Raw genomic sequence first — 18,576 nt, forward strand, 5'->3', positions numbered from 1 at the left:
GTCTCCCTCTCTCTGACCCTCCCCTGTTCATGCTCTGTCTCTCTCTGTCTCAAAAATAAATAAATGTTATAAAAAAAAAAATTTTTTTTAAAAAAAGGAGAAACTATATGGTGGAGGTGGGGGAAGGATATAAAGGAAATGTCTGTTTGATTTTTCTGTAAATCAAACTGTCTGGAAAAAAGTATTAATTTTTAAAATGAGATTACAAATTGTATGTAACGGTATGATTACCGCATAAATACATAAATGCATAAATAAAAGACAGATAAAATACCAAAAGTAGGTACGTTAGTATGATAAGATGCCGGGAATTTTTTTTCTTTTCTTTAATCTCTAAATTTTCTCTAACCTATTTACAATCCTTTTATAATTTAAAAAATCAATTTTATACCACCACATACCTATTAGAATGACCAAAATCCAGACAGACCACTAACAGCACCAAATGATGGCAAGGATATGTATTAAGAAAAACACTCCTTCATTGTTGGTGGGAATGCAAAATGGCACAGCCACTTTGGAAGACAGTTTGGCAGTTTCTTACAAAACTAATATACTCTTACCACCTGATTTAGCAATTGTGCTCCTTGGTATTTACCTAAAGGAGTTGAAAATTTATGGGGCGCCTGGGTGGCTCAGTCGGTTAAGCGTCCAACTTTGGCTGAGATCATGATCTCATGGTTTCGTGGGTTCGAGCCCTGTGTCCGGCTCTGAGCTGACAGCTCAGAGCCCGCAGCCTGCTTCAGATTCTGTGTTTCCCTCTCTCTCTCTGTCCCTCCCCCGCTCTCATGCTCTGTCTCTGTCTTTCAAAAATAAATAATAAGAAAAGGTTTAAAAAAATTTTTAAAAAAAGAAAATTTATGTCTACACAAAAACCTATAAACAGATGTTTACAGAAGTTTTATTCATAATTACCAAAAACTGAGAAACAACCAAATATCCTTCAGTAGAGGAGTGGATAAACCCAGACAATGGAATATTAAAGTTTATTTTTGAAAGACAGAGAGCATGAGCCAGGGAGGGACAGAGAGAGAGGGAGAGAGAGAATCCCAAACAGGCTCCATGCTGTCAGTGCAGAGCCCAACACAAGGCTCAAACTCACAAACTGTGAGATGACCTGGGCCAAAACCAAGAGTCGGACACTTAGCCAACTGAGCCACCCAGGTGCCTCCCCACACAATGGAGTATTATTCAGCACTAGAAAGAAATGAACATCAAGCCATGAAACGATATAAAGGAAACTTAAATGTATATTACTAACTGAAAGAAGACAGCCTAAAAAGGCTAAACACTTTATGATTCCAACTATGTGACATTCTGGAAGAGGCAAAACTATGGAGAAAGGTAAAAAGGTCAGTAGTCACTAGGGCTCAGGGGAAGAGAGGAATGAATAAGCAGAGCATAGAGGATTTTTAGGGCAGTGAAACTACTCTGTGTACTATAATGGTGGATACAGGTCATTAATATTTGTCCAAACCCAAAGAATGTACAATACCAAGGATGTACCTAAGATAAACTATGGCCTCTGGGTGACAATGATGTATCAATGTAGGTTCATCAATTATAATAAATGAGCCCCTGTGGTGGGGGATGTTTATAATGTTTACATGTATGGGGTAGGAGGTATATAGAAGTCTCTGAATCTGTTCCAGTTTTGCTGTGAAACTAAAACTACTTTAAAACAGAAAAACAGGGGCGCCTGGGTGGCTCAGTCGGTTAAGCGGCCGACTTCGGCTCGGGTCACGATCTCGCGGTCCGTGAGTTCAACCCCCGTGTCGGGCTCTGTGCTGACGGCTCAGAGCCTGGAGCCTGTTTCAGATTCTGTGTCTCCCTCTCTCTCTCTGACCCTCCCCCATTCATGCTCTGTCGCTCTCTGTCTCAAAAATAAATAAACGTTAAAAAAAAAATTTTGGGGGCGCCTGGGTGGCGCAGTCGGTTAAGCGTCCGACTTCAGCCAGGTCACGATCTCGCAGTCCGTGAGTTCGAGCCCCGTGTTGGGCTCTGGGCTGATGGCTCAGAGCCTGGAGCCTGTTTCCGATTCTGTGTCTCCCTCTCTCTCTGCCCCTCCCCTGTTCATGCTCTGTCTCTCTCTGTCCCAAAAATAAATAAAAATAAACGTTGAAAAAAAAAATTTTTTTTAATTTTTTTTAAATAAAACAAAAACAACTAAATGTTTTAAATTTTAAAAATCAAGAACGAAATCTCAAAAAAATATATGCAAAAGTGGATCTGATCTTAGATGTCAAACACTGAAATTCCAGATCAGAAGACTAGAACTCTATCATGACTCCTTAGTAAATAATTCAATAACAAGATGGGAGTGTGCTAGTCTATTTCTGTCATGAAAATCAAACCAAGATATGAAATCTTCAAGTCAAAAAAAATGCTACACCTTAGGGGTGCCTGGTTGGGTCAGTCAGTACAGCATGCAACTCTTCATCTTGGGGTTATAAGTCTGGGCCCCACATTGGGCGTAAAGAGTACTTAAAAAAATAATGATTTTAAAAAGCTAGAAAAAAAATGCCACAGCTTAAAAGAGTTAAACAGTATTTTATTTCCACTTAGGAAGCTAGATTCACAAAATAATTTCAAGAGTCCCTATTTCTTTCCCTGTCCATCAATTAGAAAAACAAAAACAAAAACTATCTTTCCTCTCCTCAGTTAGGATTTAATGTAACCATTTTCCAGCCTGAACAACTGCTGAATATAACTGAGCAGAAAACTACATCAGGGTCTCAAAATTACAATCAATTTGCTTTTTCTTCTTGATTTTTAAGAGCATTATCATGTAATGTAATAATTCTGACAAATTATTTGTTACTAGGAAAAGAAAATATTAAAAGTAAAATGTCTGGACTCAAACTATAGCCAAAAACAAAAAAAGCAAAAAACAAACAAACAAAAAACCTCACCATGGGGAGCCTGGGTGGCTCAGTCATTTGAGTATCCGACTACTGATTTCAGCTCAGGTCATGATCTCATGGTTCATGGGATCGAGACCCTTGTTGGGCTCCATACTGGCAGCAGGGAGCCTGCTTGGGATTCTCTCTCTCCCTGTCTCTCTTGTTCTAAGCTTATCTTTGGTTAATGAGGGGAAAAAACAAAAAATGTCAACTACGTGTAAACCAAATTAAATGATTTCCAGCATTCTATGGAAAGCCCTCGCTCACAAATTCCTTGGTGTATTAAGTATCAAAAGCAAAATTCAATATTTATACCAACATTTTAAAGCACTTATACCCAGGAATTTTAACACTGGGCAAAAGAGAGTATTAATAACAATAAAATATGGCTCTGACAAAGTTGAGAAACAGAGAAGTGTGTCAATCACATCTGATCTTCCCAAAGAGAGAAAAAAATAATAAGTACCTTGTCAAATAAGCTGCTTATCATCAACTGGACTCTTCACCCTTAGCTGGGTGTTCTATTCACAGAGAATACTGCCCGAGGCAGGAAAAGTACAAATAAGGCACACATGTATTTCAACCTTAATACCTCCTGCCAGAAGTAATAAGGGCTTATTACTTGGGAAGAAGTAACAGATTCCTCAAACTTTCTAATTCAAGGCAATTCAGTATACAAATATTACCTATGCAAGTAGATTTATTTTTGAAAAAAGTATAAAAAGGCTTTAAGATATTTTTAAAATAGGTATAAAATTACAATCAAGCTATTCGAAAAAAGCTCATTGTTATTCAATAATTACATGTAAGGCCTATGTAACCACTAGTCCCCAAGAATACAAACAAACTTGTTCATTTCCCTCCTTAACAGAACCCCAGTCTTATTTTAAAACAGCCTTCCAGAGGAAAAAAAAAAGAGAGAGGTTAGAGTGGGAGAGAGACAAAGCATAAGAGACTCTTAAAAACTGAGAATAAACTGAGGGCTGATGGGGGTAGGAGGGAGGGGAGGGTGGGTGATGGGCATTGAAGAGGGCATCTTTTGGGATGAGCACTGGGTGTTGTATGGAAACCAATTTGACAATAAATTTCATATATTTAAAAAAAATTTTTAAATAAAAATAAAACAGCCTTCCAGGGGTGACTGGGTGGGTGGCTCAGTCGGTCAAGCGTCCAACTTCAGCTCAGGTCATGATCTCACGGTTTTTGAGTTCGAGCCCCATGTGGGGCTCTCCGCTGTCAGTGCAGAGTCCGCTTCAGATCCTTTGTCTCCCTCTCTCCACTCCTCCTCCACCCTCTCTCTCTTAAAAATAAATAAAATAAAATAAAAAAACCCAGGGGTGCCTGGGTGGCTCAGTCGGTTGAGCGTCCAACTTCGGCTCAGGTCATGATCTCATGGTCTGTGAGTTCAAGCCCCGCGTCGGGTTCTGTGCTGACAGCTCAGAACCTGGAGCCTGCTTCGGATTTTGTGTCTCCCTCTCTCTCTCTGACCCTCCCCCCATTCATGCTCTCTCTCTCTGTCTCAAAAATAAATAAAACATTAAAAAAAAAAAAAAAACCAAAAAACCCAGCCTCCTATATTTAAATCATTTAGGCTATAGACCTGTGTTCTAGGTTGCTAAGACACACCTAGTTTATATCTGTTGTCCTGGAATAATTAAGTCCTCTTTCATTTTCAAGTGCCTTGGTTTGGGTGATAAATTACATAATCCTTATAGTTTTAGTACATTTTGTCTGGGAGACTTCTGCTAAAATGCACAAGGTTCCTGGGCACTTGCATTTACTAATTTAGATAACTAAGGGCAGAAAAGTACCTAGGGGGATTTAAGGATAATTGTTCATCCCATTGGCAGACTAGAAGAGGAGAGGAAGGTTGAGACTTCAGGTCAACTGGGCTTAAGAAATGACCTGAGGGGCGCCTGGGTGGCGCAGTCGGTTAAGCGTCCGACTTCAGCCAGGTCACGATCTCGCGGTCTGTGAGTTCGAGCCCCGCGTCGGGCTCTGGGCTGATGGCTCGGAGCCTGGAGCCTGTTTCCGATTCTGTGTCTCCCTCTCTCTCTCTGCCCCTCGCCCGTTCATGCTCTGTCTCTCTCTGTCCCAAAAATAAATAAACGTTGAAAAAAAAAAATTAAAAAAAAAAAAAAAAAAAAAAAAGAAATGACCTGAGGCTTCTGTCCTTCCTCCCCTGCCAACCCCAGTCCAGGCAGGTACCATCTTTATTTCCTTGGCCCTCCCAAGGTTTACTCCAACAACAAACTGTTAATCTTCCCATTCCCCACCATACCATAAATTTCCTAAAGGCAAGGACTACATGTTATTCAGCTTTCTATCCGTGTCTAATCCCGTGTTCATCAGGTAGGAAGCGCTCATTAAAATTTTTCCCTGAATGAATGAAAAAAACTCATTAAGGCTAGCACAAAAAACATTCAATAATGGTTTTCCTCCATGCACTCCTTATTTTTAACTTTTACATTGGTTTCAGTGTTCAGGGGGAAGTACTAAAACCATTATGCAAGCTCTACATTTTTCAAGTTTTAGTATTAGTGATCATTTTGTTTTCTATTATAGGAGGTAATAAAAATAATGCTTAAGAGTAAAATATGGCATTCAATTATGTAAGCAATTTCAAAGTGGGGCTATGTTTTCTTTTATTCAAATATGTTGAAAATAAAAGTAACTAAATTGTTTTAATTTTTTAAAATATAAACACTGACTCCAAGGATAGCAAATGAGGTTAGAAGGAGTAAGAAATAAACATGCTGACATTTAAAAAGCAAGTCTATATTTCATGTGAATTCTGGAAATAATCTATTGTAATTACACTGTTTCATCTCATGAAAACTAAATGCACCACACTTGGTATGAAAAAATTTAAGCACATAGGTTCCTTCACATGACAGATATGAATTACCAATAAGGTATTAAAGAAAGTCCTGATACTAAAACTATATACAATATTGACTTATTTTGATAGGATTTTGTTTTGAAATTTTTGTCTTTAAACATATGATCAACAAGTAGCAACTCATGGTTCTCTTGAAATGTAAGGCTGGATGTGAAAATGGGTTACTTCTTTATGCTGTGGGATGATGAATGTTAGGGGTAAGAAAGCTACTACTTTCTTTAGCCTGACAGCCTCCTCAGTACACTATTGCTGAGAACTTCTCCCTCAGTTATACACCAGAAAACAAACATAATTAGTCCTAAATCATTTCCAACACCAACTCAAGAGTTTGAGATCTGCTATATTTTGAACCACTGCCTACATGGCAAATTTAAATGCCACACCCAGATGTTTTTAATTTGGTATACTGATCACAATGAAAGTTAATTAAAGAATAAAATCCACCAGCTTTATCAACAACCTTAGTGTGCAAGTGACATAAATTACAAAAGATGGAATCTTAATTTTTTAAAGTTCTATTTCACGACTATTTCTGGATTACTACATAATGTGTTTTAAAGCATGACTCCACATGACTCCTCCTGTGATCTGTTCTAGGGTAACAGCCTGCACCCTGAATCCCAATACTTATCTCCTAAATATTCAATTACTCTCAAGAGGTACTATACATGAGTGCACAAACAAAAGTGTAAATCTATCACTACTGGGGGAAAAAAAGGCTCAAAATACCTTCACCTATGACAGCCTTTAAAAATTAGTAACAACAACATTTAGTTATTAAAAGATATACTTTTGAAGGGATATAGCCCTTTAGCAGTCAAATAACACTCTTTAATTCAAATTAATTGTGGGCAATGTCTTTTGGAAGCTGAGGAACACAGACTACAGCTTCTGTAAACTGTGGTCTATTTCAACACATTGAACAAGAAGAAAGGTACAGTAAGACCTTTTCTAATCAGCAACATAAAGGACAACTGGGTATGGCAGGGAAATCTAAAGTAATCTATCAACACATAACTCGTAAAAGTGTCACACTTACTTAGATTCAAAATACCAGCTATAGAACAAAAGTCATTGCTGTTTCCAAGTAAAGACAGATGCAGGTTACATCTTTAGAAAACAGATCCAAAAAGTAGTTTTTAACCCTACCAAAATACTGGGTTAAAAAAATTCCAGTAACCCATGGTGCATTCAGTAAACAAACTACACACTTTATAAGTTACAAACTTTATAGATGATTAAACTGATCAGCAAAAGAAGTAGAAGCTCAAAACTTTCACATTTTCCAAGATCACCAAAAATTAATTTAATCAATCTCCCATTTAAAAAAAATTTTTTTTAACATGTATTTATTTTTGAGAGACAGAGCATGAGTGGGGGAGGGGCAGAGAGAGAGGGAGACACAGAATCCGAAGTAGGCTCCAGGCTCTGAGCTGTCAGCACAGAGCCCAAGACTGGGCTCAAACTCATGAACCGTGAGATCATGACCTGAGCCGAAGTCGGACCCTTAACCGACTGAGCCACCCAGGCGCTTCAATCTCCCAATTTTTAAAACATGCTAAATGAACAAACTAGACAGACCTAAAAATATAAAAGTACCGCGGTCCTGGCAGGAGATAACTTCCTGGTTTGTCCTGAATGGTTGTCTAGGAGTAATCAGTTGCTTGAGCACAGCTGGGAGAATATCCACAAGCAGCTGACTCTCTGCAGACACTCTGTAGTTTTCCAAAGAGAAGTAAACTAATTACTTGTGTTTCAAGTCCACAGAATACATAGATCTGTCAGTCTAGCTTTGCTCTGAGGTCTGACGGCTTGAGCAAAAATAAATCATTTAAAAGATGCTTTCATAACAACGGAAGTTCGTGGAAGGAAGTACACATAAGAATACTCAAATACAGTTCCTTACTCTGCAACTTTAATACCTTGTAGAAAGGTGTATTTTCTCAACTATCTCAACCCTTACTTGGTTAGCAGGGAACACTGAGTAATAAACAAGAGACTACACACATACTACCTAGCATGTGGCTAATACAATACCACACAATTTAATCCTTAAGTACCCCTCGCATTACTGAGAGAAAGCAAAAAGACACTTTTTAAGTGTCTCTGTAAGGGCACCTACATGGCTCAGTAGGTTAAACGTATGACTCTTAACGTCGGCTCAGGTTATTATCTCCCTCGTTTGCGAGTTTGAGCCCCGTGTCAGGCTCCTCCAGAGACAGTGAGGAGTCTGCTTGGGATTCTTTCTCTCTTCCTCTCTCTCTACCCCTTCCCCACCTGCTTAAAAAAAAAAAAAAAGGGTCTTTGTATGAATTTTCATTCTGAAGGCAGACAACGGGTAAAACCTTTGTATTATGTTAAGTTGCCTGTCTGTCTTCAGTCTCCTCAACTCCCAACAATATGCTATATACAGAAACAAAAGATTTAAATTAAAGGAGGTATCTTCAAACACCATAAGCAGGGCAGAGCACACTGGACCTCCAGCATATAACGATCACTTATCAACTATAAACACAACAGTATGTATACTCACTTAACACTTGAAAGAGAAGTGGATATTCAAGAAGCTAGATTGTGAGGTAAAACACACAAAATAAAGGCAACCAGCTCCTCATCAGCTGTTCCCAGCTCTGGGTGTTAAGAGCTTAGTCGTTCTTTGTTCCCTTCTTTATATAGTACAAGACAGCCCAAGAGACTAGATGCTCTGAAATTCTTCTAATTCTAATAGTGATTTTCCTCTTTGGCCTTGGAAAAGTTAGTCAACCTCTTCAGGTAAATAATGAAATAAAAAGTAAATTCACAAGGAGTCCTAAATATTAACACACATATTATATTCTGATCTCAAAAACAGAACAGAATCCAAATTTGGTAGCATTGCATTCAAAGCCCTTTTTATTTTTAAATTTTTTCTTAACGTCTATTCATTTTTGAGATGGAGAGAGACAGAGGGGGAGGGGCAGAGAGAGAGGGAGACACAGAATCCCAAGTAGGCTCCAGGCTCTGAGCGGTCAGCACAGAGCCTGATGCAAGATCCTGACCTATGATGAAGTCAGCCACTTAACTGCTTAACCACCGACTGAGCCACCCAGGCACCCCTCAGAGCCCTTTTTAAATATTTATTAGAGAAAGAGAAAAAACACACACGCAGGGGAGGGAGGCAGAGAGAGAGGGAGACAGAGAATCCCAAGCAGGCTCCCCACCGTCAGCACCTGACTTGGGGCTCCAACTCATGAACCACAAGACCATGACCCGAGCAGAAATCAAGAGTGAGACGCTCAACCGACTGAGCCATCCAGGTACCCCAAAGCCCTTTTTGATCTAACTTCAAGCACAACTGTCTACACATAAACAGCAACTTTAGATTCCTTGTTATCCTAAGAACTTTTCATATCTTCCTCCCTTTGGTCATGAAATCCTATGAAATCCTTCCCCCTTTTCTGCCTACTGAAATTATACTTGTCCTTCAATCGCCATTTAAGTGCCTTAAATTGACCTATCTACCCACCAATCATTTCAAGCATATTCACTTTCCCCTTTAAACTACCATTGTATTTTTCCTTTATCTCCATTAATTCATTTTGATTTACACACAGTAAATTGTTTATATATGTACCTTCTCTGCTACAGGGAATGCAGGGACTGTGACTTGTACAAGCCTAACGGTAATTTACACATAGTTTGTGCTTAATTATGGAACCAGACTGAACATGAGGTGATATGAGTAGGCCAACATCAGAAAAGTGATGCCCAAATTACTGTTTTTCAAACAATGGACCATAACCTAATAGTCATGAAATTCATGACTATTCATTCACCATCAGCATTCAAAAAACAAAAAATTCCAAAATACTGAACAGACTAAAAACTGTCAGGAGGCATGATACCAGTAAATACAGTTTAGTGAAACTTGTTTCACATGGATTTTTTTTTTTTTATATTGGGTTCTAATATAAAATGTATTTCTTACAGAGAGTTGAAAGTTTTTAAATATATATATAATGTTCATTTTTGAAAGAGAGAGAGAGAGACAGAACATGAGAGGGGGAGGAGCAGAGAGAGGAGGAGATACAGAATCTGAAGCAGGTTCCAGACTCTGAGCTTCAGCACAGAGCCCAACACGGGGCCAGAATCTACGAACCGTGAGATCATGACCTGAGCCAAAGTCAGATGCTTAACTGACTGAGCCACCCAGGCCACCCCAAGAGAATTGCAAGTTTTTAAGAAATATTTTAAAACTGTGCATTAAGCATCCAAATCTTGCTTTTGGCTCTCGTCCTGATCTCACAGTCCGTGGGTTCATGCATAGCCTGCTAGGGATTCTCTCCCCATCTCTCTGCCCCTTGCCCCACCCCCTTTCTCTCAAGATAAATGAACTTAAACTGCCTATGTATTTTTTTCCACACATGGAGCTGGAGTCATACCACCCATACATAGGTTTTTTTTTTTTTTTTACAGGACTGCTAGAGCAGCACAGAAATCATCTACACAGCAGATAGTCAAAGAGAATGATTCTAAATGCCTCTAACCTAACCCACCACAATATCCAGTGTCAGAAATGCCACCATCTACCGAATAAATTCACCACAGATCATGCTCCCAAAGCACCGTGCAGTGATCAAAAATTGTAAGTGTCTGCTCGTCAAGTGACCCTTTTGCTTATCCTAAGAATCACTCCCAACAGAACTTATCTTAAAAAATAATTATCCTTGAGAGCATGGTAACAAACCCTCACCTGGAACAAACTAGTCAGTGGGTGCTGACTGAACCCTTCTTCACAATCATTTATATGACCTAGACACATCTTCATGTTACTAAACAACAGGTTTGTTCCTGGTAATGGCAATGTTGTGGAAGTGATTTCCAAGGGGAAGCTAATGGTATTTTCAAATTTAGTTTTATTTGTTTGCTACCTCAACTACCTAGGGAATTAAAAGCGTGTCCTGGGACTGCAATTACGATTATGTCAGGCTCTCCTCACTGATAACCAATAAAGATAGCAACAAACAAGGGCAAAGAATAACCACTTTGTTCCCCCGTCACCCATTCAATTTTACAACCAGAGAGACGGCAAATAAAGATATAAGACAGTTATATTTTGTAATAATAGAACCAAAGCTCAAGCTAATATCCAAGTTTATAAGGATGTGACTGAATTTTAAGTGACTATTTAGTCAAGAATAGTTGACTACTAAGAGTCAAAAATAGCTCAGAAAACAGGGACACCTTGGTGGCTCAGTCTTTTAAGCAGCCAAACGCTTATAATTTCAGCTCAGGTCATGATCTCACAGTTGTGAGATCAAGCCCTAAGCTGGGTTCCACACTGAGCACGGAGCCTGCTTGGGATTGTCTCTCTCCCTCTCCCTCTCTCTCTCTCTCTCTCTCTCTCTCTCTCTGACCCTCCCCCACTCACGCTTGCTCTCAACATAAACTTAAAAAAAAAAAGTTAGAAAAATAGCTGAGAAAACAAAGAAATGGAAAATATACCAGATTTAAAATCCAAAGACCTGGGTTTAATTCTGGTTAACACCCATTAGTGCAACACCCAGTTTCCTCTCATAAAAAAGGGACAAATAATGCTCATACATTCATTCAGCAAGTATTTATTGAATAATACCCTCTACGTGCCATTATGTTGGCTAGGGAAACAACATAGATGAACACAGTCCCCAACCTCAAGGAATTTGTATTTTCCCTATCTCACAAGGCTATTGTTAAGATAAAATGTAAACACACTATGCAAACACACTACATGAAGTGCAAAGTGATATAATGATTTTATTAACTTGTTTTACCTCTTCATCACCCATCTTTACTACAACATTTAGAAAGATTCAATAAAGTCTAGATGAGCAGATGTAATAGTCCGCTATCTTACTTAACTGATTTTCTAAGGGCTGGAATTCAGGAGCCTAACAAATCACCATTAGTACAGTCTTTGTTCATAACTCTCAGTATAATCACGAAAATAAAATGAAACGAGAATTCAAGGCCTAGAACCTGTAGTGTCATCCAGGTCTGGGCTGGGTATGTGGGTTGTATTACCCACACCTGTCTGGCAAAGGGAGTAAAAAATAAACACTTCTAGGCCCCATGCAAGACCTACTGAATCATACAAAACCCTTAAAGGGTGAGCCCAAGAATCTACACTTTTGACAAGCACACCTAGTGATTCCTATGCTCACTAAAGCTCAAGAATCACTACCACAAAATTTTCTTTTGATTAATAACCATGATTTCAAACACTATTTCCAAAATCCATCTGGAAACTCTGGGCCAAATAGAAGTCAGCTACAAACGAGAAAGCAGTTCCTGGGAAGGTACTTAGCAGTCAACATTAAATGACTCACACTTAACTCATAAAAATACTTCTTGTGGCACCAACCTCTTTTTAATCCAAACTTTCACATAAAATGAAGCCCCACTCACCAAAAAAAAAAAAAAAAAAAAAAAAAAAAGGAAAAAGAATGCCCATGAGATATCCCTAAATTAACTCCAAATAAACAAATTTATATAGATACATATAACTTCAATTTTCTTTCTTTTTTTTTTTTTTTTTTTTTTGAGAGAGAGAGAGAGAGAGAGAAGGGGAGGGGTAGAGGGAGCAGGAGAGAAAGAGAATTTTACGCAAGCTCCACGCCCAGTGTGGAGCCCTATTCAGGGCTTGATCCCACCCAGGACCCTAGGATCAGGAGTTGGATGCTCAACAAACCTAGCCACCCAGGCCCCGCTACAGCTTCAATTTTTCTTATGGTTTAACTTTAACAAGGGGAAGGTGATGGGAATATTATCTTGTAGCTATCAAGAGGGAAGGCATATACTAAACCCGGCATGAATATAATCATGATTTTGAATGCATGCAAACCAATCTTTATCTTATTAAAGAGCACACTACCCAAATACCAAACTAGCCAAAAGACAAATATAATTCCTCAAAAATATGATGGTACCACAACCATATCCACTGTATGTTTAAACTCTCCTAAGGTCACCTCCAAGAAATCAGTCAGGAGTCCTTAGACTCCTACTTTAACCTTAAGAAAATTAACCTGAAATCAAATGTTACTTCACATACTATATAATTAGTGCAAAGATATATTTATTTTGGTTCTATTTATTCAAAGTATCCCTCCAGGTATACAGAGATCAAAGGGAAGACATTCAATATATGCTACACTGGGAAAAATTACAAGGTGGAGACTAACATTGCTAGTAGAAATCTTACCATCTGCAATAAAATTTAGAGCCCAGAGGGCTTGTTCATACTCTAGTACCAAAGAAATTGATGTTCTTCCTTTTGTCCAAGCCTTTCGTCCCTTAAATCTCAAAGTTGCACTCTTTTTTCACACCTTGCACCTCTATCAGTTGTCCAAACAACTGCAACATATGAAAACTGGAATAATCTGTACAGAAGGAAAACATCTAAAACAGGGACAAATCTCAAACAGCAATTATCAAGGTCCAGACATGCACCTATGACTTCTTACAAACTATGTCTACATAGTAATAATCTATCTGTGCCTAATCCTGATCCCACTTGGCACTTCATCAACATGCAAAACTCTCCTGGGACAACAGAGAAGTTAACTTAAGGAACTTGGATGGGAGACAAGAGAAAAACTCTTAAGGAGTGCTGTCTAAAGAATGCTTTATGAAAATTAGCATCAACCTAACCAAAAGCAAAACAAGTAGCAGGCACATATATCCATCAAGAATCATGTCTGTTTGACTTCTGATTTCTTCCTCTCACGTGAAAACCTAAGGAGATAATGGAGACTTTGGAGAAGGAAAGAGACTCTAGAACTGAGGTCTCAGAGAACTTGCTAACTTGCTTGACACTCTGTTGCAACTATCACCATTTCCACTCCAGTAGCAGAGAAGCTTCACAGAATTTGGAAATCAAAATAGTTGGAAGGTGAGAAACCACTGCCAGTAAGACGTCTGATCACCACCGCCTTCCAAAGAAAGGTTCTCTAAACAAAAAGGATTATTTTACCCTGCCCACTTTCTTGTCTCTTTTAAGACAAAGTTCTCCAGTCACCACCAGAATGTGCGAAAATTCAATGTTTTCTCCCTAGAAGGAGGGATGGGCCTGGACTGGAACATGGGCCTGAGGCAAGTCCTTCTACTTGTCCTAGCAGATCTGAGGTCTCCCAGTACCTAATTTAGATCTAGACTCTGCTGCAGAATCATAATAAAGGCAAAAAGCTACTATGTTAGTTCACATATATATATACACATATATGTTTGAAATGGTTGATCACGTTAGCTGTAGTCTTCCTCAGTTATTTATTTTCATTTAGTTCCTTTAGCTCTTATAAAGAGTAAATGATTTAGAACTTTATCAGAAATTTACAATTTTAAATAAAGACTTCAATTTTAAATTTAAAAATAAACAGCGGGATCCAAAGTTAACTTCCAAAGGGAAAGGAAAATGACAATTCCAAGAGCTTCTACCAGAAGGAAACATCAGCCACAGATTTTGAGTCATCTAGAAAGAAAAGAATTAGATGCCCAGGTATAAAGCAAAAGGTCACTACTGCATTCTTTATCTGAAGGCGCAGACGCCTGAGGATTAAGACTGTATTGCCAGAGAATAAGAAAAGAGCATACCAGACACTGATGAAAAAAGAGAGCATAAACGGAAGGTTTAATAGCTCCAAACACTTACTCTAGTGAGCCGCTCTTTCTTCAGAAGAGGAAACAGAATGAGTGGATACCGTAGAGTAAGAATGTCCAGGATAAGGGCAAGGGGCATAAGGTGGGGTGGATAAGGGGTGGATTCCTCTTTGGTCCAGATCTTCAAGATACTAACCTCTTTGAAACCCTGACCAAGCAAACCTACCACTTTACTAGAGGAGAGGCTGGAGGTTGTGGAAATTAGAAAAAACATTTATAAAAAATGAGAAAGACTTCATGAGGGCAAACCCAAGCCCTGAGGGAGAGGGCAAAAGTCTGAAAATCAAACAAGGTTCAGTAAAAAGGCGAGAGATCCAGGACTAAGGACTGCTGAGGAGAATGTTGATAATGAGAGCGTAAACCCCCCCACCAGTCCACCCGCAATCACCAAACGAATTTTTTTAATACAAAGTACAAAGTACAAAGCCACAACACCTGGATAAAAGGGTGGAGCGGGTCTGCGCGGAAACTGCAAGAAAGGCGGCATCCGGCTGGAGCTTTATAGGGATGCGGTGGGGAAGGGAGGATGGAGTGTGAGGGGGGAGGGGCTGCAGCAGGGAAGAGGATGGGTTGCAGCAGCAGAAGGGGCCTAAAAAGAGAAGGGAAAGCAGCCTGGAGGAGGGAAAGAACAGGATAAAGTCAAGCGCGGGATCACAAGAGGATAGAGCAGGAGAGAGGATGGAAAGACACGCCAGGGAAAAGGGAGGAGGCGGGAGACGCCAGAGAGGGGCATAGTTTGGGGAAGTGAGAAGGAAGGAGAGCTTCACCGTAAACTGACTTTTAGTAGGAGCATGGAGCGAGCAGGAGTGAAGACGGGGAGCCAGAACAGGGACTCTCCGAGGGATGTAGTGATGGGAGACTCTAGATTCAAAATCCTGGTGTAATACGGAAAAGAAACGACCGTGTCCAAGACACCCTCCCCCACAACCACAACCAAAACAAGGGCGTGCGAGCCAGGGTCAGAAAAGGAGGTACACTCTAGGGAGCGTGCATCCAAGAAGGAGGGGAGGAAAGGGACACACGGCAGGGTAGAAAAATGCAGGGGGTGCGTAACCAAAGGGAAAGGGTATCTAAGGAAAGAAAAAGGAGTGCAGCGGAAGGGTGCTGTTCCCAGGGGAAAAGTGGGAGCCCACCAGAGGTCCCGCCTACTTGGTCTAGGGGACAGAGGGGAGGTCCACAGGGGCGGCCGGCAGTAGTGGAGAACAAGAAACTATGATGCTGGAAAACTTGGGGAGGACACGACAGGGGCCGGGTCAGAAAAGGAGACGCTGTCAGCGAGGGGCAGAAAGCAGCATGCTCAGGGGGGAAGCAAAAGAGCAGAAAAGAAGACGAAAGAATGGGGGCAGGGGTAAAGCGGCGGGGGCGCAGGGACGTAAGCTAGTTACAGGGAGGGAGGTGGGGGTCGCGGAAACCCAGGGTGCGGGGAGATGAAAGGGTCAGCTCCCACGGAGGTGCGGGGTCTGAGGGGGACCGGGTCGCGAAGGCCGGTTCAGGGTCTGGGGGAGGGGGGGTGCGGCCTGAGGGCGACAGGAGTAGAGGGAGATGCAGGGACTGGCGGAGGAGACGGGGCGGGGCGGGGTGGGGCGGCGGGCAGCCCAGATACTCACACCTCCAGGATGCGGTCCCCCTTGCGCACCCCGGCCCGGTCGGCCGCCCCCCCGGGCAGCACGGCGCTCACATGCTGCAGCGGCGCGTACAGCTCCCCGTTGATGCTCCGCAGTTGCCCGCCCTCGCTCACTTGGCCCCGCACGTTGAAGCCGTAGCCGGACTCGGACTTGACGATGCGCACGACCCGCGGGCCGCCGCCTCCCCCGCCGCCGTTCCCCGCGCAGTGGAGCCCAGAGCCCCCACCGCCGCCGCCACCTCCGTTCCTGTGAGGGGCTGAGGGGTGAATCCCTTCCCCGTCCTCGTCCGCCATCTTGCGAGCGAGCGAGCCGTACCCCCGCCCCCCTACGCCTCCACTCCCTCCCCGCGCGCGCTCGCCCTTCTCGGCAGCCGCGCGACCCCCGGAGCGCGCGCCCGCTCCGCCGCCCGCGGAACCCGAGTCGGCCACAGAGCTGCCGGGGGAGGTAAAGGGGTGGCCGGGGGCGGAGGGAAAACGGACGGTTGGTATCCGTGGAGCCTCCTGGGAGTTGTAGTTTCTGGATGGTGGGGGCGAGGGAGGGCGCCGGGCCCCGGCGGAGGTTATGTGACACAGTTGGGGAACAAAGCCTGCCGGGAGTTGTAGTTTGAACAGCTAACCCAGCGCCGAGTCGGGCATACTGATTGAGCTCGTCACGTGGAACGAGTTTTTTTCTTCTTTCCTTTCGTAACTCCGTTCGTAGTCTTTAAAGCAATAATTTTAGGATAAATTGACGTTTGTGATTCAACAGACTTAAGTTACAGTCTTAAATGATAATAGTTCATTTGTTCAGTACCTTTTGTGTTCCCATACGCTAGTTTATTCCATGGCCCCAACAAACTTGTGAGCTGACTGGATCATGAATTCATTTGTCTGTTTCACTTATTAGGAAGCTGAACCGTAGAGAGCCCAAAGTCACCCAGCTATTAGGTAACAGGAACTAAGGCCCGGTTTTTCGCAACTTTTTTTTCATGTATTGCAACTACATAAAAACTATGCCCCAACTGTACAAAAAGCATATGTGGAGGAAACATGTCTCAGCGATTTAGAACTGGATATCAGAGGGGCCAAGTAATAATTTAAGTTGGGCAATGATTTTGAAGTTACTTTAATTTCAAATTTATTTTGTTTCTTCCAACAGCACAGTAGGATTCTTTGCCAATGGCAGCAGTTGATGTTTTTTGGCAAACTACCCAAACGCAAACTCAGTGTGCAGAATGCCAGGCAAAGGCAAGTAAAAACAGTAAGAGCAAAAATAATGAAAATAGCTTACTTAAGCAATTAGTACTCAAGACTTGTATTTGATTTTATGGTACTGATGGGCTAATGAGTTAGTCTGTTACTGTTTCGTGGATGCTGACAAAAGTCCCAGAATCCCTGGGTGGGAAACAACGAGACTGTTATGACACAGGAAGTAACATGAACTTCAGCACGTTTGTGTCAATTCCTCTTCCCCCAAGTCTATGGGAATGACACCAATGGCTCCGATGAATGCTGTGCATTTGTTTGGTGGATTTACACCACAGCTGAGAAACACTGAGCTTGGGGAACCTGCCATTTTATAGGGAAGCAGTGAGCAAACCTTTGTTCTTTGTGCTGGAGGGAGACATTACTTCATTCCTTAAAGTTGCTCATTATAAACACAACCCTGGGGAATGATCCTGGTAAAGAGCAGTCAGAGTCTTGAATTTTTGGCATACCCAGGAAGATGGGTAGAAGCATGACAGACTCCTGAAGGCCTGTCTCTCAACATTACCCTGTGTCAAACACTTCTAAGTGCTTTACATCTATAATCTCATTTAATCTTCACAACCCTGTAATGTGCCCTATTTATAGATGAATAAATGGGCAGAGAGAGGCCACAAAGCTAATGAACAATCCAGGAGAGGGGCACCTGGGTGGCTCTGTCAGTTGGGTGTTGACTCTTGATTTCAGCTCAGGTCATGATCTCATGGTTGGTGGGATCAAGCCCCACGTCAGGCTCCATGCTGACATGTGGAACCTGCTTGGGATTCTCTTTCTCCCCCCTCCCCACCCTTCTTCCACTCATCTCTCTCTCTCTCTCAAAAATAAATGCATAAACTTAAAAAAAAAAAGACAATCCAAGAGAAGCGACAGGAATGCATAGTTAAAAACAAAAAACAGTAAAAGTTAACTTGCAGAGAGAGATCTGATGACTCATAAAGCAACAGGTGGGCACCTGGGTGGCTCAGTTGGTTAAGTGTCCAACTTTGGCTGGAGTCATGATCTCCTGGTTGGTGGGTTTGAGCCCCACGTCAGGCTCTGTGCTGACAGTTCAGAGCCTGGAGCCTCCTTCTGTGTCTCCCTCTCTCTCTGCCCCTTCCTCTTCCTCTCCCTCTCTCTCTCTCAAAAATAAGTAAACATTAAAAAAGATTAAAAAAAAAAAGCAACAGGCAACCCCCTGAAAGAATTTGTGGACTATGCACAGGTTTCCAGTAGTTGCTCAGGATGGG

At 41.6% G+C, this 18,576-nt stretch overlaps 1 protein-coding gene across 2 annotated transcripts in view; it reads right to left on the reverse strand.

The window, feature by feature from the left end:
- Positions 1 to 16,442, reverse strand: part of SNX27 (sorting nexin 27) — a 70,848-nt gene extending 54,406 nt beyond the window's left edge. The window contains exon 1 of one of the 2 annotated variants that reach the window (XM_040461150.1): positions 16,089 to 16,442. In XM_040461150.1, coding sequence (XP_040317084.1) covers positions 16,089 to 16,399 — 311 coding nt within the window. In that variant the 5' untranslated portion in view covers positions 16,400 to 16,442. The remainder of the gene's footprint in view (positions 1 to 16,088) is intronic. The other variant, XM_040461149.1, reaches the window with a different exon arrangement.
- Positions 16,443 to 18,576: the final 2,134 nt, after the last annotated feature.

The sequence above is a fragment of the Herpailurus yagouaroundi genome, unplaced genomic scaffold (assembly GCF_014898765.1).
Source record: "Herpailurus yagouaroundi ecotype Mexico unplaced genomic scaffold, PumYag 254, whole genome shotgun sequence".
NCBI classification, from domain to species: domain Eukaryota; kingdom Metazoa; phylum Chordata; class Mammalia; order Carnivora; family Felidae; genus Herpailurus; species Herpailurus yagouaroundi.